At 46.2% G+C, this 26,553-nt stretch overlaps 2 protein-coding genes across 2 annotated transcripts; both read left to right on the top strand.

The window, feature by feature from the left end:
• The first annotated feature begins 1,787 nt into the window (after positions 1 to 1,787).
• Positions 1,788 to 18,490, top strand: myo7ba (myosin VIIBa). The gene is made up of 48 exons (XM_077015111.1): positions 1,788 to 1,874; positions 2,271 to 2,312; positions 2,506 to 2,607; positions 2,696 to 2,845; positions 3,621 to 3,805; positions 3,949 to 4,070; positions 4,225 to 4,367; positions 4,460 to 4,573; positions 4,680 to 4,833; positions 4,960 to 5,036; positions 5,123 to 5,242; positions 5,358 to 5,500; positions 5,606 to 5,816; positions 6,032 to 6,167; positions 6,259 to 6,425; positions 6,697 to 6,837; positions 6,982 to 7,140; positions 7,238 to 7,330; positions 7,412 to 7,506; positions 7,589 to 7,673; positions 7,810 to 8,028; positions 8,273 to 8,482; positions 8,643 to 8,855; positions 8,960 to 9,127; positions 9,352 to 9,642; positions 9,746 to 9,906; positions 10,045 to 10,171; positions 10,289 to 10,408; positions 10,519 to 10,692; positions 10,845 to 11,072; positions 11,220 to 11,387; positions 11,482 to 11,599; positions 11,722 to 11,848; positions 11,971 to 12,137; positions 12,651 to 12,832; positions 13,030 to 13,148; positions 13,396 to 13,550; positions 13,721 to 13,874; positions 14,141 to 14,296; positions 14,968 to 15,073; positions 15,327 to 15,440; positions 15,558 to 15,645; positions 15,935 to 16,041; positions 16,165 to 16,350; positions 16,858 to 16,974; positions 17,060 to 17,143; positions 17,572 to 17,691; positions 17,806 to 18,490. The coding sequence occupies exons 2-48, from the start codon at positions 2,295 to 2,297 to the stop codon at positions 17,884 to 17,886; spliced, it is 6,675 nt and encodes a 2,224-aa protein (XP_076871226.1). The 5' UTR covers positions 1,788 to 1,874; positions 2,271 to 2,294; the 3' UTR covers positions 17,887 to 18,490.
• Positions 18,491 to 19,430: 940 nt separating this feature from the next.
• gpr17 (G protein-coupled receptor 17) lies at positions 19,431 to 25,120 on the top strand. The gene is made up of 2 exons (XM_077015110.1): positions 19,431 to 19,671; positions 22,409 to 25,120. The coding sequence occupies exon 2, from the start codon at positions 22,417 to 22,419 to the stop codon at positions 23,434 to 23,436; it is 1,020 nt and encodes a 339-aa protein (XP_076871225.1). The 5' UTR covers positions 19,431 to 19,671; positions 22,409 to 22,416; the 3' UTR covers positions 23,437 to 25,120.
• Positions 25,121 to 26,553: the final 1,433 nt, after the last annotated feature.

Raw genomic sequence — 26,553 nt, 5'->3', positions numbered from 1 at the left:
AAGCAGTGAAAATAAGCCACACAGACCCCAGGTGCAGCAGGGTTGCCAACTTTTGACAGGCCCGTAGCCAGGGGGGATCGAAGGGTTCGTTCGATCCCATACCCCCCCCCCCCCCACCCCCGCCCCCGCCCCCGCACCCGCACCCGCACCCTCCCTCCGTACACACATGCCCCTCAAGATAGGTAGGCTATTCAATGAATGAATTGTTAATCTCCGGTGAATATACAGACAAACAAATAAGGACAGCAACAACAGACTCACAACAAACTTATAACAGTGTTGCCAACTCTCACGCAATGAGCGTGAGACACGCGCATTTGACCATACATCCGATTTCTCACGCTGAAAAAAATCTAGTTTATTTATCTTCGATCTACATCTATTCGGGTTTCCATCCAAACCTTTCGAAAAACTAATGCGCAATTTCCAAGTTTCGGCAGAAAAAAACGTGAAACATATAAGACATAACCCCCCCCCCCCTCACTCCACTTTTGGGGGAAAAAGATCCCCCCCATCACAATGCTGGCTACGGGCCTGTTTGAAGATCGCTTGGAGTGAGATTTGAACCTGGAGGTAAATAGGCTAAACTAGATTTTTTTTTTCGCCGTGAGATATCGCAAGTGTGGCGTGAGAGCGTGTGAAGACGGTCAAATGCGTGTGTCTCACCCTCAATGCGTGAAAGTTGGCAACCCTGCGTGCAGGGTGGGAAATGGAATAGGTGAAAGTTCTAGGGTGGTGGTGGGGCACCATTGGGGATGGCCTTGACGTACGTGTGTGTGTGTGTGTGGAGTCTTGAGCGAGTGTCCACTTTACTCCAGGGCTGCAGACGACACCCCCACTGCCCCTGCTGGTAAGTGGTTGAGCAAACGTACCACCAGCACGTCCACTCTTCCTTCTCTGTGTGTTTACATCTCATGAGATTTCATTTTGAATCTGGTTGGTGTCCCAGGACGTGTGAATGTCGTGTAGAGCTGAGCTTGTGCCACTTCCTTCATCTGTGGTATTTCTCTGAGATTAATGTTTTCCGCCTGTGTATATATTTTGATACTGTGTGTTTATCATATGTGCTTTTCCAGCAGACTTTTCACATCTTTTGCTTGTTTATTCCAGTGTAAGACTCAATTTACTTTCATTTCTGATAAAAGGTCTTTATCAGTCAGTATGATTTCCCAGAATGACTCCACTCCTGTGTGCCACATACACTCCAGTTCTTTACAGCCTGATTGCCCCCTGCCCCCACTGCACTAAATCCAGTCCAGTGTGTGTGAACAGCCATTACAGTACAAAGGTTGAACTTTTTCTATCATGTCTTCAGTGCCATAATCAGTTTCCTGTATAATAAAAAAGTACACTCGCCACTCACTTCATTATTGACCTGCTGGCCACCAGTACTGGGCAGTACTAGGTCCATCTGCACCACTAGCTGGATGCTAACTGAGAGGTGAAATGTTCTTAGCTTAGCATGATGGTGCCATGGTTCTAAGTGTCGCAGTTTGAGTTTAGGTTCAGCAGGGCTGTTGGGGTTTTTTAAACGCCACCACCTGGCGGACGACCTGTGGTCAGACTTTGCCCACCACTCCAGGGCTAGAGGATGGCTCGCACAAACCTGGAGAAGTTCTGATGACTCTTGTTTTGTAAACAGTTCATCACTTTGTGCTGTGGACTGTGGAGATATGGAGAGGAGGGCCCTTTACCATCCTTATGACCGTACAGGGAGGATGTGTTCCTAGAGCGCAAAGTCAAAGTGCCATAAACGGCTGGTGTGGCGAGGGAAACACCCAAACGCTTGACATTCCATACTGGCAGGAACTGGACTGAGGGGTCAGCAGAGACCAGGCACATCCTCACACTGGGTCCTCAAAACCTGAGAACAGGTAAAGGCAAACAACAGTAAAGATATTAGGATGATATTAGGATATAAGGAGCTTAGCATGGGCTACAGTGGTGGTTTGAACTCCCATGTTACTATGTTATTTATACTAATAATGCTGATCTTTGAGCACTAGAATGAGTGGCTGTTGTTTCACTGCAGTGATGTTTGTGTCAGTAGAGTGTACAGCCATGTAAACTTCGAAAGTGCACACCGATCATAACGTATGCGTAGCAGAATAGGAAACCACACGGCAAGCTCACAGACCTGTAATAACCTCCTCATGCCCTGGAGAAGGTGTCGTGATGTCCTGTACCTGGTGTACAGCATAAGTACACACGTCTCCTGAAGTATTTAAGTATTCTGAGGCTTGAAAGTCTTTCATTCTTATTGTTCACAGTCTGGGGCTGGGAAGAATACAGTGATGGTGGTGTTAAGAAAGGTAAGTTGTTCTTTTAAAATAAAGTATTCTTATATAAAGCTTAATTTATATTGCTCCTTTATACTATTTTCTAATAAAAATAAATATTATCAAAGGGTTATAAAGGATTATAAAGAATTCCTTTTTGCTCTCATTTTGCTCTGCTAATTAACAGGACCTGTTTGATGACTGCGGTGTGTGTGTGTTATGACAGGGAGATTATGTCTGGGTGGACTCCACCATCGGAGTGCCCATCGGGGCTGAGGTCAGACTTACGGACACGGGCCAGCTCCAGCTCCTTGACGACGAGGGAAAGGTACCGGCGCTCGTTAGACCCTCACTGATCCATTATGTCTGACGAATGTTTGGCGTGTGCCAAAGCTGATTCTTGACGTAATTCTCAGGAGCACAAGATCAAGGCAAAGGAAAGCTCTCTAAAGCCGATGCACCCCACGTCTGTTAACGGCGTGGACGACATGATACGGCTGGGGGACCTCAATGAGGCCGGCCTGCTCAGGAACCTTCTGGTCCGCCACAGAGAGGGAATCATCTATGTGAGTCAAGACTCAGTACAGCCATTCATGTCCATGAGCTGGTTTCTCTGTAAACAAATAGTCATTGCTTTAAAATGATTCCAGTATTCAGCTTACTGAATTTAAAGGTTCTTCTGAGCTTTGTCAGTTGCCTGCTTGTCTCAGACTTTGCCCTCTGGTTAATGGCAGGATTGTTTGTCTCCATAGGAACGAATAGGCCTCTGTTTAATGAGAGAATCAGACACCAGAGTATCTGCAGCACATCTGTGCATGTGGCCACTAGTCTGATTTGCTTGTATAAAGTTTGATTGTTTCACCCCAAACAGGGCAGTGCCTGGTCTCCTCTCTGGAGAGCTCTCTCTTCTACTCATCCCAGACTCACCATACAGGACAGACTTTCATGGTCAAAGTAGTTTAGACTACAGCATGTTAAATATGCTTATTAGCTGAATAACAGTAGAAATGCATTTTAGTCTTTTAGTGTGATAAAAGAACCTTGTGATTAATAAACCTGTGATATTAAAATTGCTCTTCTTGTAACCCAAAATAATATATAATATATAGAGTTTTTGCTGACATTAATGAATGTTCTCTTCTTCCTTTCTTCCACTCTCCCTCTTTCTCTCTCTCTCCGTGTCTCTCTATCTCCCTCTGTCTATCTGTCTCTGTCCTTCTATCTTTCTGTCTCCCTCTATCTCTCTTTCTTGCTCTTTCTCTCTCTCTATCTCTTCCTATCTCTCCCTGTCTGTCTCTTTATCTCTCTCTTGCTGTCTGTCTCTCTCCCCCCCCCCCTCAGACATACACAGGGTCTATTCTAGTGGCAGTGAACCCATACCAGCTGTTGCCGCTCTACACTCTGGAACACGTGCAGCAGTACACAGACCGCCGTCTGGGCGAGCTGCCGCCACACGTGTTTGCCATCGCAGACGGCTGCTTCTTCAACATGCGCCGAAACCTCAAGGACCAGTGCTGCATCATCAGGTCAGTCCACTGCAGGCCAATCTCCATGCTTGGAGCTCAGGTACCCAGCATCCAAAGGGGCACTAGAGGGTCAGTGGCCTGGTTTGTCCAGGTTTTGCTAACCATGTGTTTTGTGGAACATGTGCATAAACTGTGCGTATTAGTGGGGAGTCTGGTGCAGGGAAGACAGAGAGCACCAAACTGATGCTCCAGTTCCTGGCAGCAGTGAGTGGCCAACACTCCTGGATCGAGCAGCAGATTCTAGAGGCTAACCCCATATTGGAAGGTAGTTCCATCAACACCACTTTGAAAAAACGAGACATTCCCCAATTGGAAACCGTTTCACACTTTGCTAAGTTAATGTCCGTCATAGACGTAGCATATGAAGGAATGTGAGTAGAGGTGTAAAACTAATTTTTCATGTTCGTCTGTCCTCAAAGCCTTTGGTAATGCAAAAACCATACGCAACGATAACTCCAGTCGCTTTGGGAAGTACATCGACATCCACTTCTCCAAGGCAGGAACTATCGAAGGGGCCCGCATTGAGCAGTACCTCCTGGAGAAATCTCGTGTCTGTCGACAGGTACAACTGTAATGTCTGAGTGAGAGGAGACATGTAATATAATGGTAGCCAACGAATCAATCATTCAACTAAGATTTTACAAATGTATCCAGGCTAAAGAAGAGAGAAACTACCACATCTTTTACTACATGTTGTTGGGAATGGCAGCTGAACAGAAGAAAATCTTATCTCTGGGCACTGCTGTTGAGTACAACTACCTGACCATGGTACTGAGCAGCGATGATTTGTTTTCTAAAACATGACTATTATCTGCTTTCGTGAATAGATGTTGGTGGCTCATGAAATCAATTTGAAGTTGTGATGTTAAATCAGGGTAAATGCACTTCCTGTGAGGGCCGGGATGATATACAGGAATATGCCCACTTCCGCTCTGCCATGAAGATCCTGACGTTCACTGAGAATGACTCCTGGGAGATCCACAAGCTTCTGGCGGCCATTCTTCACCTCGGCAATGTGGACTTTGAAGGTGATGAGGCTTTAAAGCTGGTGGTTTAAGATCAGAGGACCCTAGTCACAGATAAGCCAAAACAAGTCTTAATACTTAATACGAGCATTAATGCTCAGGTTCTCTTTTGTACTTCTTCTTCCCAAGCTACCATTTCAAATAATCTGGAGGGCTGTGATATTTGTACCTCTAGTCATTTCAATATGGCTGCCCAATTGTTGCAGGTAATTCACTAACAGTCATTAATTATAATGAAAATAGCTCTTTTAAAACTTGATGAAACAGACATGCTTCAACTATCTCTTTGCAGGTGGAGCCAAAGACACTTGATGTCAGTTTAACACAGAGGTCGTTCATGACGAACCGAGAAAGTGTGTCGAAACCTCTGAGCTCAGTGCAAGCAGTCGATGGCAGGGATGCGTTTGTGAAGGTAACTGCACCCTGTATCAGAAGTAAATATGAGATCACAACATAATCCCCCGCTCTTTTTTATTATTATCTTAAGCCGTGATGTTTCAGTTCTATCAGGGCGATGTTCTTTACAGGCCATTTACGGGAGGCTGTTTCTGTGGATCGTGGGGAAAATAAACACGGCCATTTTCAAGCCAGTGTACGAGGACTCCACCCACACCCGCCACTCCATAGGCCTGCTGGACATCTTTGGCTTTGAGAACTTCACTCACAACAGGTGTTTGATGGGAAAATTAAGAGCAGGTGTCGGTTAGGTATGGGCTTCATCCTGTTTTTGATGGGGGGGGGCGCAGTTTTTGAGACGGTTTCCTCTTGTCTTTAGTTTTGAGCAGCTCTGCATCAACTTTGCTAACGAGCAACTGCAGCAGTTTTTCGTGAAGCACGTGTTCAGGCTGGAGCAGGAGGAGTACGCCCGCGAGAACATCGTGTGGACGCGCGTCACCTACACCGACAACCAGAGCACTCTCGATGTGCTCGCTACCAAACCCCTCAACATCCTCTCACTTATCGACGAGGAGAGTCGCTTCCCTAAGGTGCAGATACACCCGAGTTGGTGTTTACAGTGCAGGCGCTGGGCCAAGAACAGCTTAGCTAGAATCACATATAGTTGATCATTACATAATGATATTAAACAGACGATGCTTTATAATTTCATTGGGTATAGAACATGAGTTATTTACACAGTACTGTACTGATGTGGTTAAAAGTGAGATGCCTAAATAATGTACGTTCCCATTTTTAATGTCAGGGTACGGATATCACGTTGCTACATAAGATGGACAAGCTTCATGGGAGGAGCAAGATCTACGTCCCTCCTAAGAACAACCATGACACAAAGTTTGGGATCCAGCATTTCGCCGGGCCTGTCTATTATGACTCTAAAGGTAGGAGGGAGTTTTCCTGATGTCCGAGGGCAAAATGACTGCAAAATAACCACCAACCTTGAGCTTTGATTGTATTTTGTGCCATTCTTAGGTTTTCTGGAAAAGAACAGAGACGCCCTGAGCTCTGACCTCATCCAATTGGTGGAAACCTCAACCAATAAGCTCCTCAAACTGATCTTCCACAATGACATCTCCACCAATGAGGTGAAGAGCAGTGTCAACCCCAAAATGCTCATTACCCCCGGAAACTCATTGCGGGTAAGAATCAGGCGAGATTTTGCTTTCCTTTGAGAAAGGCGCTGTGTAGTAAGTTGTATGAATGTGTCAGAATTTCAGGGTTGGATAGTTTTAACTAAGGGCTCCTGTGGTAGGAACATGCTGATCCACCATTTGGAACCAGCTGCTCCTCTCCCTGTTTGCAGAACACTGCCCTCGTGGATAAGATGGCCTACTCCTACAGTATTTCAAAATGAGCAAGACAAAAATGCTCACCAATGCACTCTCTCCTGTTCCTCCCTATTCATCTCAGCAAGCAGCAGACGCTAAGAAGCAAGTTCCCACTTTGTGTGGGCAGTTTCGCCAGTCTCTGGACTCTCTGATGAAAACCTTGGCCGCATGCCAACCTTACTTCATCCGTTGCATCAAACCTAATGACTTCAAGAAGCCAATGGTAATTTCAAAATCATCCAGCCAACCTTATATGCATAGATCCTTGATTTTATACCTCTTCAAAGGAACAAAATCGTGATTTAGTTCTAGTTCTCTCTCGCTGTGCTTCGGTATCTGAAATGGTACATCTGTCTCTGTGGTGAAGCTTTTTGACAGGGATCTGTGTATGCGCCAGTTGCGCTACTCTGGAATGTTGGAGACTATCCGTATCAGGAAGGCCGGCTACCCAATCCGACACACTTTCCAGGAGTTCCTGGACCGATACCGCGTGCTGCTCGATTCCAGTACATGTGACCCAAAAAATGTAAGAGACTTTTAGAGCCCTTAAAATGATCTGGTGGAAAATTATTTATGGATATGTATTGATGGTTTTCTTATTTATATTTATTTTCTTTTGCTAGGAGAATGCTAAAGCATGCAGTGAAAGCATTTGTCGGAATGTGTTGACTGCAGAGGATGACTGGAAGATTGGCAAAACCAAAGTGTTTTTGAAGGTGAGCTTATTTAGCAGAGGTATACTTCAGTTATTACTGCATTTTATAACTTATTGTTCAAGCCATTGATCCTTGTTGTAGGATTTCCATGACACCATGTTAGAGCTGAAGAGAGACAAGGCTTTGAATGAGAAAGCACTTCTCATTCAGAAAGTCCTCAGGGGATACAAGCACAGGTAAATGACACACAAGGCTGTCAGAAAATAATAGTTTTTCTCTGGGCCAGAAGTTATCTTGCTGCTGTTCTTGTGTTTACAGGAAGCAGTTTCTGAAACAAAGATCTGCAGCTGTGGTTGTGCAGAAGTTCTGGCGTGGACACAAAGGCAGAAAACACTACAGAGTGGTGAGTTATCGGAACCTGCATCATTTGGACCAGAGCATTTCCGCAGCAGTTCTAAACATGGTGCCCACTCCGCAAGAGCGTGCGAGTCTGGACGTGACGTTCCTCTGTGTTTGTGATCGTCATCCTTCGCGTGCAGGTCCAGCAGGGTTTCGCACGTCTTCAGGCCACGGTGCGCTCGCGTCAGCTGGCCCGCGTTTATGAGCTGGAGCGCAAGGCCACCCTGCTGCTCCAGGCTCAGATCCACGGCTATCTGGCCCGGACGGAGTGGAGGAGGAGAAGAACCGCAGCCGTCCTCCTGCAGGCCCACGTCCGAGGAATGCACGCCCGCACGGCCGTTAAGAAGATGAAAAGAGACGTGAGCTCATTATGAACTTCGCATTCTGCTCAAAGTTTTATATTCATCTCCTTACTTTGGCAATGAGTACATTAATTGTTTTGAGTAACAAAAAACATCCTGTTTCAGCCGTATTCCCAACGTTTGCATCCTCAGGCTGCTGTTTTATATTGTGCTGCAGTTTTGTCGTTTTTTTTTTCATCACCGTCCCGGATCTGTGAGGACGGTGTGTGTTGGGCTCAGCTTTAGTGACCGTGTTTCGCAGGCGTTCCTGTCGCTGAATGAGCGCAGGGCAGAGGAACTGGCCATTCTGGAACGACAGAGGAAGCTGGAGGAAGTGCTCCGTCACAAGAGAGAACAAGAGGCTGCAGAACAGTCCGAGGCCGTTACTGACCAGGAAATGGTGGACACCATCTTTGGCTTCCTGCCCAGTCTGGTGGGGGGGCAGGAAGGTCAAGCGCCTAAGGGCTTTGAGGTCAGGAAGCTATTTTTTTTTATCAAGTTTATCTGTGATGCATCGTCTTATTGAAATGTGTCTAGAAATCTCACCCATTTCACCTGTGCTCTTGGATTGATAATTTTATGGATTAAGTATTATTTTAGGACAAAGTTGCTTAAATGTTGTTTCTTCTCAGGATCTGGAGGGGAAGAGAACTGTGCTAGAGGAAGTCGACCTGGATGATGCTCCTATGGTTGATGAACTTCCTGAGGAAGACTATGATGATTTGGATGAGTACTCCTTCTCCAAGTTTGCGTCTATGTACTTCCAGGGTGCTGCTACGCCCACACACATTCGCCAGAGACTGCGACAGCCGCTTCTGTACCATGAAGACGAGAACGATGTGGTGGTAATTCAGGCTGTGTGGTTTATATCCATGTCAGCGCTACTGGACAGTGGCTTAGCACTAATTTTGCAAACGATTCTGAACTGAGCCGTTGCATTTCTCTCCAGGCGTCTCTGACTGTGTGGTGGATCATTCTGAGGTTCCTGGGAGATCTCCCCGAGCCAAAGGCTCAGCAGGTCAGGAAGAGAGGGTCCGCTCTGTCTGATCGCTCCTTGCAGCAGGATGTGGCCTCCAGGCAGGACAGACGGTTGAGTCATATGGTTGGGCTAGACCAGGTGAGGCTGGGCTCAGGTTTGAAGCATTATTGCGCAGAGGCAGGACAGCTATGATTCAGTATCGTCTGATCAGTCTCTAAAAATGTTTTAGTTGATCTCTAGATGTTTATTGTATTGGATTGATTGTGGCACAGTTAAAAAACATATTTTTGTAGAATAGTTATTGTGAGGTTTAGATTTGTCTGTGGATAAATAATATATGATGGAAATGTTTCTTTTTGCAGAGAGTGTTGAGAAACAAAAGGAGTGATTCTACTGTCCCAGACCAGACTCCTCAAAACAGAAAGTCTTCAACATTTTCAGATCTGCTGTCACGAAACAGGAAGGTATCAACAGCCCAAGAAGAAGTTGTGCTCAACCGGAAAGCTTCAGCCATACCTTCAGAAGGTCCCAAAAACAGGAAGGCTTCTACCTTCACTGATCTACTGACCCGGAACAGAAAGACCTCCACAATCCCTGAAGAAGGTTCATCAAGCAGACTGACTTCTAGAAAACCATCAACCATTGAAGAAGAGGTAGAATGGAGCCTGTTGATTGAACCCGTCTTTAAATCCTTTAGCGTTGCCCTTTTCTTTATTTCTTTATTTTAAAAGTCCATTTAATTTCTACTCTGTTTAGCCTGAGGATGGCACTGAGATTTCCAAGCCTCCAACTGTGCAAACCATTAGCGAAGAAGATGAGATGTTGATTGGAGAAGGACCCACCCTGGATCGCCCACTCACATCCCTTGAAAAACTGCACATTATTGTGGGATATGCCATTGTACGACGTGACCTCAGGTGGGCTAGCGATGTGCTAACACCGTTAGGAAATGATCCAAACTCTTAACCACTGGTTTTCCCCTTACATAGTGAATATTAAGACAGTGTCCTAGGAATTGTGCAGCAAGGTGAAAGGTCATCTTTCGTCTTTCCCAGGGATGAGATCTACTGCCAGATCTGTAAGCAGCTCCAGGAGAACGGGAATCGTGGCAGCTTCTTCCGAGGCTGGATCCTCTTGTCTCTGTGTCTGGGGATTTTCCCGCCCACTGAACGCTTCATCAAAGTAAGCTTGGCATGTCCTTCTCTTCAGTGTGGAGGCTAAACCGAACTCACCTGCCTGTGCATTATTTTATCAGCTTGGTTAATGAAGTTCATCAAGCCTGTTTTTTTTCCCCACCAGTACTTGCAAAGCTTCATCCGACTCGGCCCGGTTGGGTACGCACCGTACTGTGCCGAGCGACTGCGTCGGACAGTGGCCAATGGCGTGCGAGGAGAACCCCCAAGCTGGCTTGAACTACAGGTGTTCATATTCTCATCAAATCCATGTCGTTTCACACTTGATGATCTTCCTGATAAATTGTTTTTAAAAAATGTAAAAATTTTCCTTACATACATCATTTGTGATCATAGGCCACCAAGACCAAGAAAGCCATGGCCATCTCTGTGACACTTATGGATGGGAGAACTATCAGTCTGCCTGTGGACTCCGCATCTACTTCTAAAGAAATATGTGAAGTGCTTTCACAGAAAGTTAAACTACAGGACAATTTTGGCTTCTCTCTTTATGTGGCTCTGTATGACAAAGTAGGTTATTTCTAGTCCTTAGACTTCCTGCAAGATCATCAAGATATTTTTAAATATCTTAATTTTAATGTTTTGTGAGTTTTTTTTTTTTTTTTTTTAGCAAGACTTTAGCACATCAAATAGCTCTTGCTTGTGCTCGCCCGTGTCTCCAGGTATGGGCTCTCGGGAACGGACATGAGCACGTGATGGACGCCATCTCACAGTGCGAGCAGGAAGTGAGGCGTAAGGGCGGGCTGGAGCAGCACGCTCCCTGGCGCCTCTACTTCCGCAAGGAAATCTTCACCCCCTGGCACAACTGTAGCCAGGACAGCGTTAGCACAGACCTCATCTACAGACAGGTCATCCGGGGCCTGAAGTATGGAGAGTACAAGTGTGACAAGGTAAGACGGCACATTTACACAGGGTGTATTGTGCATTGCTATCTCTGAATGCCATTAAGAAGCCGTTAGTTTTTGCCAAACAAATGCAGACCAAGAAGAGTTCCAGCAAGTGCGCTATAAGAACTGCTGTGTGTTGCGGTCTGTCAGGAGGAGGATGTTGTCCAGCTGGCTGCTAAGCACTTCTTCGTCCAGTACAGCTCAGACAGCAGTATGGAGAATGCAAAGAGTGTGGTCAAAGACTGCATCAACTCCAAACTGCTGGAAGCCAAATCGGAGGCCGCGTGGACTGAGATGGTCAAGGTGGCGCATGTTGAGGTGAGGCTGATGTTTGCCTGTGCTGAGATGGATGTGGAGGGTGACCATGTGGGCAGCTGCTTCTTGACTTTCATCCTTTCTGTCCATCGGTCAGGGCCCGTATGTAAACTCAAAGACCAGAGCCGATCGGGTTAAAGCAGAAGTGGTGGATTTTGCTCGTCAGAAGTGGCCCATGTTCTTCTCGAGGTTCTTTGAAGTTCTAAGGGTTTCAGGTATGCAAAGCACTGAAGCAAATAGCTCTGTAAACATATCATAAATAACCTACTGCTTAGGAAGGTTACTTAATACATTCAGTGCAACTTGGCTCAGTGTTTTTATCATGAAACGCTGCCAGGTCCTTCTCTACCCAAGAACAAGTTCATCATGGCTATCAACTGGACTGGGATAACTTTCCTAGATGAACGAGAGAGGAAGTTCCTAGAACTCTCCTACCCAATGGTGACTGGGGTAAACACAATGAGGTAATGCTAATCTGAAAACTGAAACTATCAACACCAAGAACAATTAGATTAATGCTTTCATTAGCTCCGTCAAACTCAAGACCTGGCCCTGACCTGATGACTGGCCTTTCTCCTCACTCTAGAGAAGGGAAGTCCTTTGGCCAGTCTGTCTGTCTACTGACCTTGAAAGGAGACTTCACACTGAACGCAGTGGCGGCTGGAAACATCGTTGATGTGGTAGCGCTGTTCCTGGCGGGCCTAACGGAGCGGTCCCAGTATGCAGTAGCCCTGCAGGAGGTGAACAGACAAGGTCAGTCACCTCCCACAGAACCTTTACAGTCAGCCACTAATTCTCTATTAATGTGAAACTAATAGATGACAACTGATCAAATGACTAAATTGTCCTTATTTACTTGTGTTTTTTTTTTTTTTACGCAATGGAATTTGTTTTTGGGAAGTATGCAATTTGTCCAGACGATGAAATTAAAATGTTCCAAATTGCTGTAAGGCACTGGAAGGCAGCAATTATGTGCCGTTTGAGTGGTTAGCTTTGCTAACATTAATTAGGTTGCCATGGTTCCACACATTTCTCTACTCTCAGGATTTCCAAGCATTAATATTAATATAATAACAATAATTTGTAGCATGTACTTTGTTAGTTGTGTTTTATTGGCATAACAGTTTTGGATGTATAAACACATGCACATAAGATTTATACACAGTTTGGAGTCAGAATTAATGTCTTATTAATCATAAGCTCATTTTGTAATCTAAGCTGTAGCAACATAATTCATTCTAGTGACAGACTGATCTCCTCTTTCAGATGACCCTACTCTTCTTAGCTTCAAAAAAGGAGAGCTTATACTCCTCATAAAAGATGACGACTTCTCTCCCAACCGTGGCTGGGTGAAGGGACAGAATGAGAGAACCGGCCAGAAGGGGGCGGTACCCATGGATGGCATCTTGATTTTGCCCACTCTCACCAAACCCACCAATGAGGTCTTGGTAAGGGGTTTTGAATATAAACATGGTCACGTGGGCTTGGGTTTACACCTTGAGCTCTGATGTCTTCACTTCGTGTATGATGCATGTGCTGTGTGTTACGCTGCTTCTAATCCTGTTCCACAGATATTTGTAGAATTAGCAGATCATGAATTCCTGGCATGGCCACACTAATCCCAGCCTGTGATTTATGTGTTCAGAGTCTGATTAGCTTGTCCCCAGATCAGCGGAAGACCATGGTAAACAACACGCTCAAAGGAACTGCCCCTGAAAGAGTGGCTCCTGCAACACTCAAGGAGTTCTCGATTGAGTACTTCAGGTAGCTTCAGGAAGTTCTGACCATAACATAGCCTCCTTCGCCCTTAATGATTGTTCACTATTTTTGCTCATAGTTTTGTTAATTAATATGGAAAGTTGAAATGTAATTATCCAAAAGCAAGAAACAAGGAGTCTTAGTGTTTGTACCATAACTCTTTTTATTTCAAACAATACTGTTATTTTGGTAGTAACCTCAGGGATAATCATGGACATATTATTAGAATTCCTGTTTGTCTCCTCTTGCCAAGACCTCCAACAAAAGACGTAAACAAGCAGGTGATCTCTAAAAACGTAGCACCCGAGAGGCTCTGGGTCCACTCCAGAGAACCCATCCGGCAGCCCCTGCTGAAGAGACTGTTGGGCAATCCAGAACTCGGTCACCAGGCCTGCCAGTGTTTCACTGATATCCTTTTACGATCATGCCGGCAGGTTTTAGACCTCAAATACACACTGCGTTGTATATTTTATGACGGATATGTCTGAGGTAAAAAGTCGATACGAAAGCTTTGGTAAGAGTATCAAAATAATACTTTTGAGTAGTGTCTGGAAATCCTTTACTCATCTGCTGCGTACCCATCCTGAAGTACATGGGTGACTACCCCACCAGGCAGATTCAGAACCCAGTGGAACTCACCGACCAGATCTTTGGCCCTGCCACTCAGAACGAGGCGCTGCGCGATGAGGTCTACAGCCAGATCATGAAGCAAATGACGAGCAATACCAACCGGTGAGAGACCTGGTCCAGTGACCGGTCTACGCACTGGCAGGCCCAGCTGCAATGCTTTTCAAATTCCCTCTGTATGTTTAAAAATAAATGTGAAACGTTCGTGTTTTTTTTTTTTAAGCCATTACCTCTTGCATGTTAAGCTTATGAAAGCACAGTTGCACAAGTTAATCCAGCCGCTGTCATAACGGGTCTGGCATTCTATGCCAGATGCTGTTTGCCCCTTGGTTCAAGCCCACGTGCTCAGAATGTGTGGTTGTCTCTCTCAGGTACAGCGTGGAGCAGGGCTGGCAGCTCCTTTGGCTCTGCTGTGGCCTCTTCACGCCCAGTAATTCTCTGCTCAAGCACACGCAGCGGTTCCTGGAGACCCGACGGCGGGAGCCCCTCGGCCCTGACTGCCTGCACAGACTGCAAGCGGCTCTCAGGTACTGTGACCGCATGATCTCAGTGCATTCACACAAACGGGACCTCGAATTATTGCTTACTGACAAAACGGCAAAGAAGTGTATATATACAGAGTTGATCATAGAGGAGGAAAACCTGAGGCCTCGCAGTATGGCGTTTGCACACCATGTGGCTGTAAGTGGGGACAGGCGTGTCTTTGAGGAGCTGAACGTTGGCAGTCTGACCTTTAGGGTGCAGCTATGGAATATGGCCCCTCAGAGAATGTGTGACGTCGTTCAGTCAGCACATTGTCCAAGCAAGAGCCAGGCCGTCGTTCAGCTTCCACTCATTTGAGCGCTGTACTGTGTTTAACATGGACAACCCAGCATACAGTGATGATGATGATTTTATCATTATGGTCTTTGTGATTTTCACACCAATTTCATTATATCATAAGACTGTAGCTCTGCTTTTGTGCTGTTCCTGAACATGTTGCATGTTGTCACCTCGTTGCAGTTGCATGGCGCCTTATGCCAAATGCGTAAGAGTGCCAGAAACATGTCGCTGTGTCCTGAATGATGGAGTAGTAAGGGGTGAACGTGCCTCATTTATTATAAAACACGTGGATTTGACGTCGATTGTGTACTTGTGATGGAAAATGCACATATGTGTTGCAAATGAGACGGGGGTGTTTGTGTTCGTCCCCCACTAGGATGGAGCCCCGGAAGCTCCCTCCGCACCAGGTAGAGGTGGACGCCATTCAGCAGAACAGCACCCAGATCTTCCACAAAATCCATTTCCCCAATGACACAGCGGAGGTGAGCCAAGACATTACAAATAAACAAATAATCATAACATCATCATTGTGGCTAAATCTGGCATTCAGCAGTGTAGAGGACCCGAGTTGAGAGTGGGGGAGAGAGAGAGAGAGAGAGAGAGTGGGGGGTGAGAGAGGGAGAGAGAGAGAGTGGGAGAAAGAGAGAGTGAGAGAGAGAGTGGAGGAGAGTGTGTGAGTGTGAAAGAGTGGGAGTGCAATGTTTACGTGTTTTGTTTGTTTGTTTTTGTGTTCAGGTATTTGAAGTGGCCACTAACACTCGGATCAGAGACCTGGTCCAAAGCATCGCCACTAAGCTCCAGCTGGTATCAGAGGACGGGTTCAGCATTTTCGTCAAAACTCCAGACAAGGTGCTACTGCTGCCCTTGACGACTGCGTCTTCAACACTGCAGTACGCATGTCACATGCAGGTTTAAACCTGACCTTGAATGCTCACTGCCGGATGGCTTCCACTGTGTTTCTGTCAGGTTCTGAGTCTAAATGAGGCAGACTACTTCTTTGACAGTCTCAGACAGATCACTGATTGGTCCAAGAAAATTAAGATGGCGAAAGATGGTGAGTTCATGGGAGTCATGTGAGTTCATGTGAGTTTATGGCAGGCAGCTTTCAGATGTCACGATCTGCCTTGCTTAATAGGATCATGCATATTTCTATTTTAGGTATTTCCTTTTTGTTTAGTGCATTACTTATCTTTTAAATACATAAATCAGCCTTTAGGGAACCATTTACATGCATTTTATAAATCATTAGAAATATAATGAGTATAAGCACAAAACAAGAAAAATATTCAGTTCTCACAGTAAAATATAAGACATGGAATTACATCACTGTCCTTGACCTGCAGGAGGGCAAATGAACGTGTCCTACAGTGTGTTTTTCATGAGGAAACTGTGGTTCAGCATAATCCCTGGCAGAGATCCCGAGGCTGACCGCATCTTTCATTTTCCACAGGTGCTCCTCAAACCCCAGACCAACCACCTTTGGTTAAATTAAACATGACCTGAAGAACTGAGAGTTCCAGCTTCGACTCAGTGCTGTTCATGAAGATCTAACTCTAGCTTTCTGTCCATCCAGGAATTGCCCAAGTACCTGCGTGGGTATCACCGCTGTTCCAAGGAGGACATGGTGTCCCTGGCTGCCCTGCTCTTCAGGGTAAAAGTGGACAATGACAAGACCCAGGTTGTCATGATCCCCAAGATGATGAAAGAACTGGTGCCCAATGACCAGCTGAAAGTCATGTCAGCTGACGACTGGAAGAAGGTAAAACCAATGCTGGAACTTTCAAAATGGTCACTCAGAATCTTTATTTGTCCAGTACGGGAATTTGATTTGGTATGTTAGAAACGTTTCCACACAGTACAGCTCTGACAAGTCATGTGTGCACTGACATTACTCACAACTGTGGAATAAGTTCACAAGGCTTTGAATTTCCTCTTATTTCGAAGATGAGAATGATGAGTTTCTCTAGTTTTTTTCAGTGTTTGGCGTTTACTGTAAGCTGCTCCACTTTTCTAGTTTTTCATTTGCCTGCCAGACCCTGGAGTTCCACCTCACGGCAGAGATCCACCCAACTGCAGTATAACATACCCCATCCCCTTTTTCAAAGTGTTCAGTTGCATTTGAACATTACGCACAGTGGTACTGAAATTAATCTCCGCAGGGCCGTAGGTCTCCAGGCCTAAAGGCCGGCACCCCTACTGTACCTTGTACGCACTAATTACACACACAGTTTATCTGATACATTGTTCTTTAATATCCCAATTAAAGAACATTGCTGCTGCCTACAACAAACAGGCAGCTATGACTGTGGACGAGGCCATGGTAGCTTTTCTCAAGGTCGTCTGTAAGTGGCCCACATTTGGCTGTGCCTTCTTCGAAGTGAAGGTAAGGAAGTCCCCACCGAGAGATCTGAGTGTGTTTGCTTTAAAGCTGTCTAGCTGGGAATGGTAAACGCTCCGTCTCATTGCAGCAAACGTCTGAGCCCAACTTCCCTGACATTGTGAGGATCGCCATTAGCAAGCAAGGGGTTACTATCATACACCCCAAAACCAAGGTAACGACGCTATCAGCAGTTAGAGGCAATTGACTTCTTCATTGATGCATTTAGAGAATGGGAGATTTTGAAATGGAATTTTTTAAAGATAGTTATTTAGTCCTTCATCAATCCCTGTGAGAAATCACACACAATAGACAGAATAACCCAAGCACATGCAATATGCAAAATATTACCAGTGCCAAAAGGAAACGAAACAAAACATCATAAAAAATATGATTGCTGTTTGTTTAGTGAACCATACTGGTAAACACCAGATAAGGTGGTCAAACAGGTGATCTTAACAGTCATGTCCTTTGACATTCATGTCGAGCAGCTATGATCTTAAACCTCAGGATATCTAGGCGTCTTGTGAACCAGTTGTTAAGTGTCTGTATTTGCTAGGCGTCTATCCAGTTGTTAAGTGTCTGTATTCGCTGCTTCTCAAGGACGTCCTCGTCATGCATCCGTTCAACAAGATTGCGAACTGGTGCAGTGGGAGCACGTACTTCCACATGACTGTAGGGAGCCTCGTCAAAGGGACCAAGATTCTGTGTGAAACCTCCCTGGTGGGTGATGGAGAGAGACCAGTTTACCAGTCCACCGCATTTTCTTAAAAAAAAAAAAAACAAGCTAAAATGTATATATTTTAAACAACAACTATGTCTGTGTTACTCCCTAAGGGCTACAAAATGGATGATCTGCTGACATCTTATGTCAACATGTATCTGATCGAGAGGAAAGTTCAGAGGGCGAGAAACTGACATTTTGACTGGACACCTGACACCAGGGGACAAAGGACCTTGACAAGCTTAAGGATGACCTTAGTAGCACCTACACGCCAACGCATCCTTATATTTACTAAAAGGATTATGCAGTATGTGGTGAACTACAGTTATGAAATACTTAATGCATTTGTTGATTTATATCCACTCAATATCTTTTAGATTCCTGTAAGATTTTATGTTTGCTCGTTGATTGATTTGTTCTGTTTCTGGGTAAATTATCTCCATGGCTACCAGAGGATAAAGGATGCTAAGAATGATTCTGCTCCTCTAATCTCATATTTATTTATTTTCAAGGTAGAAGTACTACATATATGCACTGGTACTACATGTATACAACAGTAATGTAATCAGGACGCTTCTGACATGCAGAGACATTCTGTGTTTTTTTTAATGAATGACTTTTTTTCTGCATTGTGAGTTTCAAAGTAACGAGCCAGATGTCCACACAGTATGGTTGTTCTTTGCTTATGTTGTGGCTTATTCCTATGATTATACATGAAATGAAGGATCATTAAAAGTGATGTCCAGAGAGTTTATTTATAAATAGATTTATAATATTTGAAATAATATTAACAATACATGTGAACACGGGAATTTATTTACTAAAAGTATATTCTCCTGCCTTTGTGTGACTAAAGAAAATACTCTTTATTCTGGTTAAATGTCCACGTCATAATGTTTTGCCTCAGGGCAAAAACGAGGGGTGCGAGTCACAGGGTCTTGGAACTGGCCCAGTAGAGACTTGGCAGTGTGTTAATGGGCCACGTCTGGGTCAAGACTGGGCCAAGTCTGGGTGTGTACAAGGAACCCAGATAGTGTCTGCATTGAAGGGAGGATGCTGTATTTGCATATCGATGAAGCCGCGCACAAGTCGCGGAGAAAAGGGTGATGTTTACCCCACACAGCTGTGGCCTTCTAGGAGAAGAGGCAGATTATTGTCCCTGTTACCCACTGGGCCTCCTGTCCACATCTGTCTGTAGATCACGTGTGGTGATTATATTTGCCCTCTAGTGGCCCGATCTGTGAGAACCCCCCCCTCCCCACAGTGCTGAAGCCCCGGAGGCCCTTTTATCTCGTCCCAGCCACTTGCCCTGCTGGGTCTCCTGGCATAGCTCTACTGTGGGGTGACCACCTTCTCTCAGGCTTCTCCCCCTAAACCACCACCCCATTGATCACATGCTCCTCGGGGCACTGATACGGTGGCACACTGTGGCACTCGGGAGGGTTTTCTGTGGCGGGGGAATGCCGTGCGCCGCAAAGGCCCTGTTGCCATGGCGCCGCACTGCGAAAGCATTCCATTATTCTCGCGCTGTCAAAATGCACCGCGTCTTCTGACTCGAGCCTTTGTGGCACGTACAAGTGCCTCTCAGTCGAGAATGGCGTTGAGCAGAAAGGCTGAGGTCAGAGGTCACGCCGGAGCCTCCCCGCTGGGCCTGCTTTTTTTTTTTTTTTGTAATCAAATTTCCGCGTACAAAAAAGAGCCATAGTGAACGTGTTTGAGAAGTAGCGAGAAGGTGGGGCCCAGCCGTGAGCATCTGGGGGCCGTGCAGACTCCCAGAGCCTGGTCTTCACTCCTCTACAAGCACCGCACTCAGGAGGAGTGGCTGGATAACCCTCTGCTCCCAGCAGCTGTTAACAAACCCACGTCTACATCCAAACTAGTCAGACTACAGCCCTAGTTCGGTGCACCGCTGCAGCCACACGGGTCCCTCTCCACTCCCACTGGACACCGCTGACCAGACACAAGAGGACACAACTCTGGTGAGTGTCTGTCTCTCACTAACTGACCTGGTGCTGCTGGTCCAGTGGCAGTGAGGTCTGTTTGATTCAGGGAATGGGTCTAAACTGTTTTTAAACTGGGGTTTGGGTGATGCACACAAAACTGATCCTTAAGACTGAGGAAGTTATCTTGACCATGGCAAAAAATAGACAATGATGTAAGAAGTAGACAAATATTCAGTAAATTACTAATAAGACTATTAATAATACTGTTACTTCACTAAATTTAAAATTTTTCTAAGAATATATGTATGCATATATGATTTGGCATGATTCTGTAATTAAGCATGGAGTCTGCCGTTGTATGAAATGATAACATTTGTGTAGACTTTGGCAATTTTAATAGAATTGCGTATGGGTGTGTTTTAATGGTCTCCTTATTTATGTAATCCTAAAGTACTGTATGTAATAAAACATTTGTAACTGATTTACACTGAACATCATTTTCACTAATCAAATTTCATTAGGGTTAGTTTTTTTTATTTTACTTTTTTTTTTACTGTTTTGTGAAAAATAAATTTTCTTGCCCATGAGGAACATTAAAGTTATGACATGCTGTTATTTCCCACACAGATGTTTTATCATCAGAAATTATTTGATTATGTTGACGTCTCCCCATCCAGCAGTGTGTGTGGTGAACTGCCTTCAGCAGTCCTGCTCCTGGATGGCCAGGCACATCCCGACTCGTGGGAGTTGTGCTTGTACCACTTCTAACCTCGACAGTGGGAGTTTGCCTGTGATTACGAACATATGAAGAATGTACTGAGATCAGTTTCTCAGGCAGAGGGTCAGTCAAAGAGGTTCAGGTGCAAGATATCTGGGAAGGTTTTGTTTTTCCTGGTTAGTCCTGCTGTGTTTGCTCTTTGTGAATCAGTTCCACTGGACTTGAGCTCTTTTGCTTGTGAAGCGCCCAGCACGTGTTAGTGTGCATATAGGGTCACTAACACGGACGCCCACACACGGGCGGTCGACTATAGCACAGCTGGGCCTAATCTCTGTCCAACATCCCCTCTGTCCCCATTGTGTCTGCTGCCTTCTCTGCCTAGCAGTCCCTAACCTCCCTCAGCCTGGCCGTCGTCATATTTTAAAAGGCCCGGCTTTGTTTGTTCACTCTGAGAAAGTCCCCGCAGAACAACATTTGTTCTTGAGGGTTTTTTCTTTCGGTGCACATTTTTCAGACACCTGCCAGTTTTGTGGGAGGATAGGAGCTCCTGTCTCTGAAGCTTCACCACAGCACAGATCAAGCTGGCTGCCTGAGTCCTGCTGAAGTTCGTTCTTATCTGTACGACCGCGAGGGGGTTCGGTGAGTTGTGGGGCTTCGAGTTATTGCCTCCTACTCGCTTCCAACATGTGGCTCTTCCCTACAGCACAGACCCCAAGGGGCTTGAAACACTCCCTAATACACACCCATTTCATACTTTTGGGATGCTTTGAAAATATTAATGTTTGCCTCCCAATGTTTCCAGCACTAGGAATAAAGCACATCTAAACTTTTCTTGGCAAAAAGCTTATTGTTAAATGGGAATCTTTTGTTTTGCCCCAATTTGATTTATCAGAATAATATGAGGTTTCACACTTAATTAATCATCATCTTGGAGATGAAATGGTAGGAGCTGACTGAAGTGTGAGTGTGAACAGGGATAACTCAAGATAACATTCACTCCTGATTTACATTCTCAACCCGTCAAGCATGAAATATTTCAGCCAATTAGTAATTGTTAAACGCTGAACCAACGCCTCATACCATCTGAGTGTGTAAACTTGTTAGGAGACGTTTGTGCTTCCATTCACCATTAAAACATGACCCAGTCCATCCTGGACCAGGTGTGCCCACCACCATGCCATGAAGTTCTGGATCGCTGAATTCTGCAGGAACCGTTGTAATCATTATTGACGGTTACAGTTAGGGGGTGGTTCTGTTTAGCGCTCTCAGTTTAGCTTACGAACTTTGTCTCATTCTTCAAACCCGACAAGTTCTCTATACTGTTGGCCTGGACCCAGTCATGTTGAGCAGCGGGAGATGAAGGGTGTGACTCCGGAGTCCCGGGGCAACGGTGCGGCCGACACTCCGCTACCACCCACCAGCACCCAGCTGCACACAGCAGTACGGGCCTGCACATCTGCACGACCCCCTCAGCCGGCGCCTCCTGCTTCTCAGAGGATCTCCAACCTATCACAACCAAATTCCCAAACAGTTCCTCTCAATCTCCTTGAGGCACACAGAGAACCAAAACATGTGCTCTGTTCAGAACTTTCACAGGGCATCTGCTTGCAGTGCAACCTGCACTGGCAAAGGGCCCAAGGCTGAGGTATTTAATCACAAATACTTCAGACAGCTGAAACCTTTAACACGCCTTGTCGTTGAAGACGATCCAGTTCCTTTAGTGTGTCATTTACTCAGTGGTTCAATCTTTGCATCAGGTTTATTTGTCCAAACATAGTTTTGTAAAGAGAGTGTTTAAAAACATTTTCCTTTGGGAATTTTCAAAGGTAAGTGTGCTGGGAGTTTTTATCATTTATTTGGTCTGGTACTGGCTTTATATAATGGAGACATCTTAATGAAAACATTAATCACCACATAAAGTATTTCAAGCTCAACTCTGTGTTTTTCTTAACAGCATGAGGTTATTATGAGGAGGGTGATGTATTGCTTTAGTCACTCGTTTAAAATGAGCATTAATTCTCTCACTAATTTTTCCCTGTTCCTCTCTTACTGCAGACATAAAAATGGAGTCCCTGGCAACCGTGTTTCCTACCCTGTTGACCAATCAGAGCGCAGTGAAATGTGAACCTGTTGACAACAGAGGGGAGAACCTTCTGTTCGGCCTCTACTACATCGTCGTCTTCCTCCTTGCTCTCAACGGCAACAGCCTTGCCCTGTGGATCTTCTCACGGCAGAGAGGAGTGTCCTCCCCGGCCAACGTCTTCTTAATGCACCTTGCTGTGGCCGACCTGTCCTACATAATCATTTTACCACTTCGTGCTACCTACCACCTGACGGGGGGTCACTGGCCCTTCGGTGAGGTCCCGTGCCGTGTGGCCGGCTTCCTGTTCTATCTCAACATGTATGCCAGCCTGTACTTCCTGGCTTGTGTAGCAGGCGATCGTTACCTCGCCGTGGTGCACGCCGTCAGCTCACTGAAGGTCCGGCAAGCCCGCTTTGCTCACATAGCCAGCTTCGCTCTTTGGGCCCTGGTGATTGTGTCTATGGCGCCCCTGCTGGTCACCCAGCAGACTGCAGAAGTGGACGGCTCCACGGTGTGCCTGCAGCTGTACAGAGAGAAGGCCTCCCGCCGAGCTCTCATCTCTCTCGCCGTGGCGTTCACGCCCCCTTTCTTGGCCACGCTGGCCTGCTACCTGCTCATCGTGAACAGCCTGCAGAAGGGTTTGCGGCTGGAGCCGGCGCTTAAGCTCCGGGCCCTGCGTACCATCGGCCTGGTCCTGCTCATCTATGTCGTCTGCTTCCTGCCCTACCACGTGAGCCGCGCCACCTTCATCCTGGGCTACGGCCACCCGGACCTGTCCTGCCAAACCCAGCGTGGGCTGACCCTGGCTAACCGTCTCACCTCCTCCCTCACCTGTCTGAACGGAGCTCTGGATCCCCTGGTCTACCTGTTTGGAGCTGAGAAGTTTCGAGGCACCGTGCGAAGGCTCCTTTGCAGGGATAAGTCAGGCGGCTCCGTGGCTACAAGCGGAGACCTTAAGGGAACACACGAGAGCTCCCTTAGTGCCAAGTCTGAGTTGTGAGAAAGCGGGAGTCTAACGTGAACCCGTGCACTAGTGCAACACTGCCCCCTCCCCCGAGCCACCTCAGTTTAGACCCAGTTCATGTGCTTTGGTATCGACTGGCTGAAGGTTTCTGAAGCAGTTTTAGTCTTCACCAGTGATAACACAAGGAAGTGCTGCCTACACCACACCCCTGAGTGGTGCCTTCACCACACCCCTGAGTGGAGCCTTCACCACACCCCTGAGTGGTGCCTTCACCACACCCCTGAGTGGTGCCTACACCACACCCCTGAGTGGTGCCTACACCACACCCCTGAGTGGTGCCTTCACCACACCCCTGAGTGGAGCCTTCACCACACCCCTGAGTGGTGCCTACACCACACCCCTGAGTGGTGCCTACACCACACCCCTGAGTGGAGCCTTCACCACACCCCTGAGTGGTGCCTACACCACACCCCTGAGTGGAGCCTACACCACACCCCTGAGTGGAGCCTACACCACACCCCTGAGTGGAGCCTTCACCACACCCCTGAGTGGAGCCTTCACCACACCCCTGAGTGGAGCCTACACCACACCCCTGAGTGGAGCCTACACCACACCCCTGAGTGGAGCCTACACCACACCCCTGAGTGGAGCCTTCACCACACCCCTGAGTGGAGCCTACACCACACCCCTGAGTGGTGCCTACACCACACCCCTGAGTGGAGCCTACACCACACCCCTGAGTGGAGCCTTCACCACACCCCTGAGTGGAGCCTTCACCACACCCCTGAGTGGAGCCTTCACCCCACCCCTGAGTGGTGCCTACACCACACCCCTGAGTGGAGCCTACACCACACCCCTGAGTGGAGCCTTCACCACACCCCTGAGTGGAGCCTACACCACACCCCTGTGCTGGCTGACCTTCTGGTGTGTTTTGCCTGCATGAGCTCGGGCTGCAAGAAGGAAAGTTGCATCTAGATAGGGAAAAAAGTGTTTATCACTTTTATTGCACAATGTGACAGAAATTCAACTTTGATAAATAATATCATTAACTCACAAAACATTAACCAGTAGAAAAAGTGTTTAATCTTGAATGGGGCAACTTAAAGTTCAAAATACTTTAGAAAACTGGCTTGCAAAATATAATGCAACTGTTAATTGATAGCGAAATTATATTACCAAGACCATGTGTGGGTATGTTTAAACACTTAATGCCAAACCAATATGTATATATTTTTTATACATTAGACAGTTGTGTATAGACTGTTGTGTATACCTGTTCATGTATTCTAGACCTGCCTTGGGCTTTACTAGGTTTACTCCAATGTTTTAGGAAGTAACAAGAAACCACTGAATACCATGAGAAAATGCTAATGACTAATAAACTTAACAATATGTACTGTTTATTTCTGTTCTGTAACTGTATATGGACCTTCAATTCTTATTGCATTCAGGAGGAACTCTTAACCTCTGCAGTACTTACTTTGCTATGCAGTTCTAAAATATGTGTAATGATCAGTTATGTTGGAGTTTTTACATCCTATTGAAGATTAAAACATCTTGATGTGTTTATTGATTTCACCTCTGAATATGAAAAACTATTTATTGTGCAATTTCTGTGGCTATCATTTCTGTATTTCAACATTCCTTGTACAAAATGTGCTAGATGCACAATTTTGTCAGTTTGTAATCATTATGTAAATTAAATGCTTTGGTATATTCACGCTGTGTCTGATCTGATTCTGAGTACACATCAGTGAAGTGCCGAAAGTGTACTTCTCTTCCTGCAGTGGTGAATACCCACCATCGCACTGCAGGACGGAGTGTGTGAGAGGAGAGGTCACACTGCGGGACGGTGTTTGTGAGAGGAGAGGTCACACTGCAGGACGGAGTGTGTGAGAGGAGAGGTCACACTGCAGGATGGAGTGTGTGAGAGGAGAGGTCACACTGCACGACGGAGTGTGTGAGAGGAGAGGTCACACTGCGGGATGGTGTTTGTGAGAGGAGAGGTCACACTGCAGGACGGAGTGTGTGAGAGGAGAGGTCACACTGCAGGACAGAGTGTGTGAGAGGAGAGGTCACACTGCAGGACGGTGTGTGTAAGAGGAGAGGTCACACTGCGGGACGGTGTTTGTGAGAGGAGAGTTTATACTGCAGGACGGAGTGTGTGAGAGGAGAGGTCACACTGCAGGATGCAGTGTGTGAGAGGAGAAGTCACACTGCAGGATAGAGTGTGTGAGAGGAGAGGTCACACTGCAGGATGGAGTGTGTGAGAGGAGAGGTCACACTGCAGGATGGAGTTTGTGAGAGGAGAGATCACACTACAGGACGGAGTGTGTGAGAGGAGAGTTTATACTGCAGGATGGAGTGTGTGATAGGAGAGGTCACACTACAGGACGGAGTGTGTGAGAGGAGAGGTCACACTGCAGGACGGAGTTTGAGAGAGGAGAGGTCATACTGCAGCATCACATGACCTCCTAGAGTGCAAAGAGGTTTCATTCTCATTGAGACAATGTGTGGTGCTCATAGGTTTTGCACAGAAACCCTACTTCTCTCCTCCTTTGTCCAGACAGCACTGCCTCTCTGCATGTGACCATTTCAGAATGGCAGTGTCATGAAATGACACAATGGTCAGAAAGACTTGTGTGACTTGTCAACAGCTCGGTGTGTTATAAGGGCCTCTCACTCTCTCACGGTGCTGTGTGGCTATCGTCCCTGTGTTCTTATTAAGCACACAGAACAAATGCTTTCAGTCTAGTGTGTGCATGTGAGCGAGTGAGAGAGAGAGAGAGAGAGAGAGAGAGATGGAAAGAAGACGGAAACCCCCATGCAGTTGAGCTCTCTGGGTTCTCTTTTCATGTGACTCAGACTGTGTTATGTCAGCAGATAGCTTCTCTCTTCCTCTCTCACTCTGGCTGTCTCTCAAATTTGTGCAAAATGTCCATTGCATGAAACATTTCTCATCATCCTCGACTGATGAACACGAGGGGCTACATGAAGAGATACACTGCCGGATGCAGACGTGTGTATTTTACACTCGTGCCCTGGTGGTCACTCACACTTGCACAATACTTCAAAGGACAAGTACCCAGAAAAAGAGAAGCCTTTAAGACTGAATTGATAAAAGCTGGAAAATGGATGTTTCATGCCTTGCTT

The sequence above is a fragment of the Brachyhypopomus gauderio genome, chromosome 8 (assembly GCF_052324685.1).
Source record: "Brachyhypopomus gauderio isolate BG-103 chromosome 8, BGAUD_0.2, whole genome shotgun sequence".
NCBI classification, from domain to species: Eukaryota; Metazoa; Chordata; class Actinopteri; order Gymnotiformes; family Hypopomidae; genus Brachyhypopomus; species Brachyhypopomus gauderio.
The sequence above is the reverse complement of the archived record's forward strand: the minus strand, read 5'-3'. Positions and strand labels throughout refer to the sequence as shown.

What these genes read in the sequence shown, in the direction of transcription:
- myo7ba (XM_077015111.1), top strand. An exon ending in AATCTCGTGTCTGTCGACAG is followed by an intron (nt 4,368 to 4,459) that starts GTACAACTGTAA and finishes AAATGTATCCAG; the next exon opens with GCTAAAGAAGAGAGAAACTA. An exon ending in TCCCCAATGACACAGCGGAG is followed by an intron (nt 15,074 to 15,326) that starts GTGAGCCAAGAC and finishes TTTTGTGTTCAG; the next exon opens with GTATTTGAAGTGGCCACTAA.
- gpr17 (XM_077015110.1), top strand. Translation starts at nt 22,417, where the DNA reads ATGGAGTCCCTGGCAACCGTGTTTCCTACCCTGTTGACCAATCAGAGC.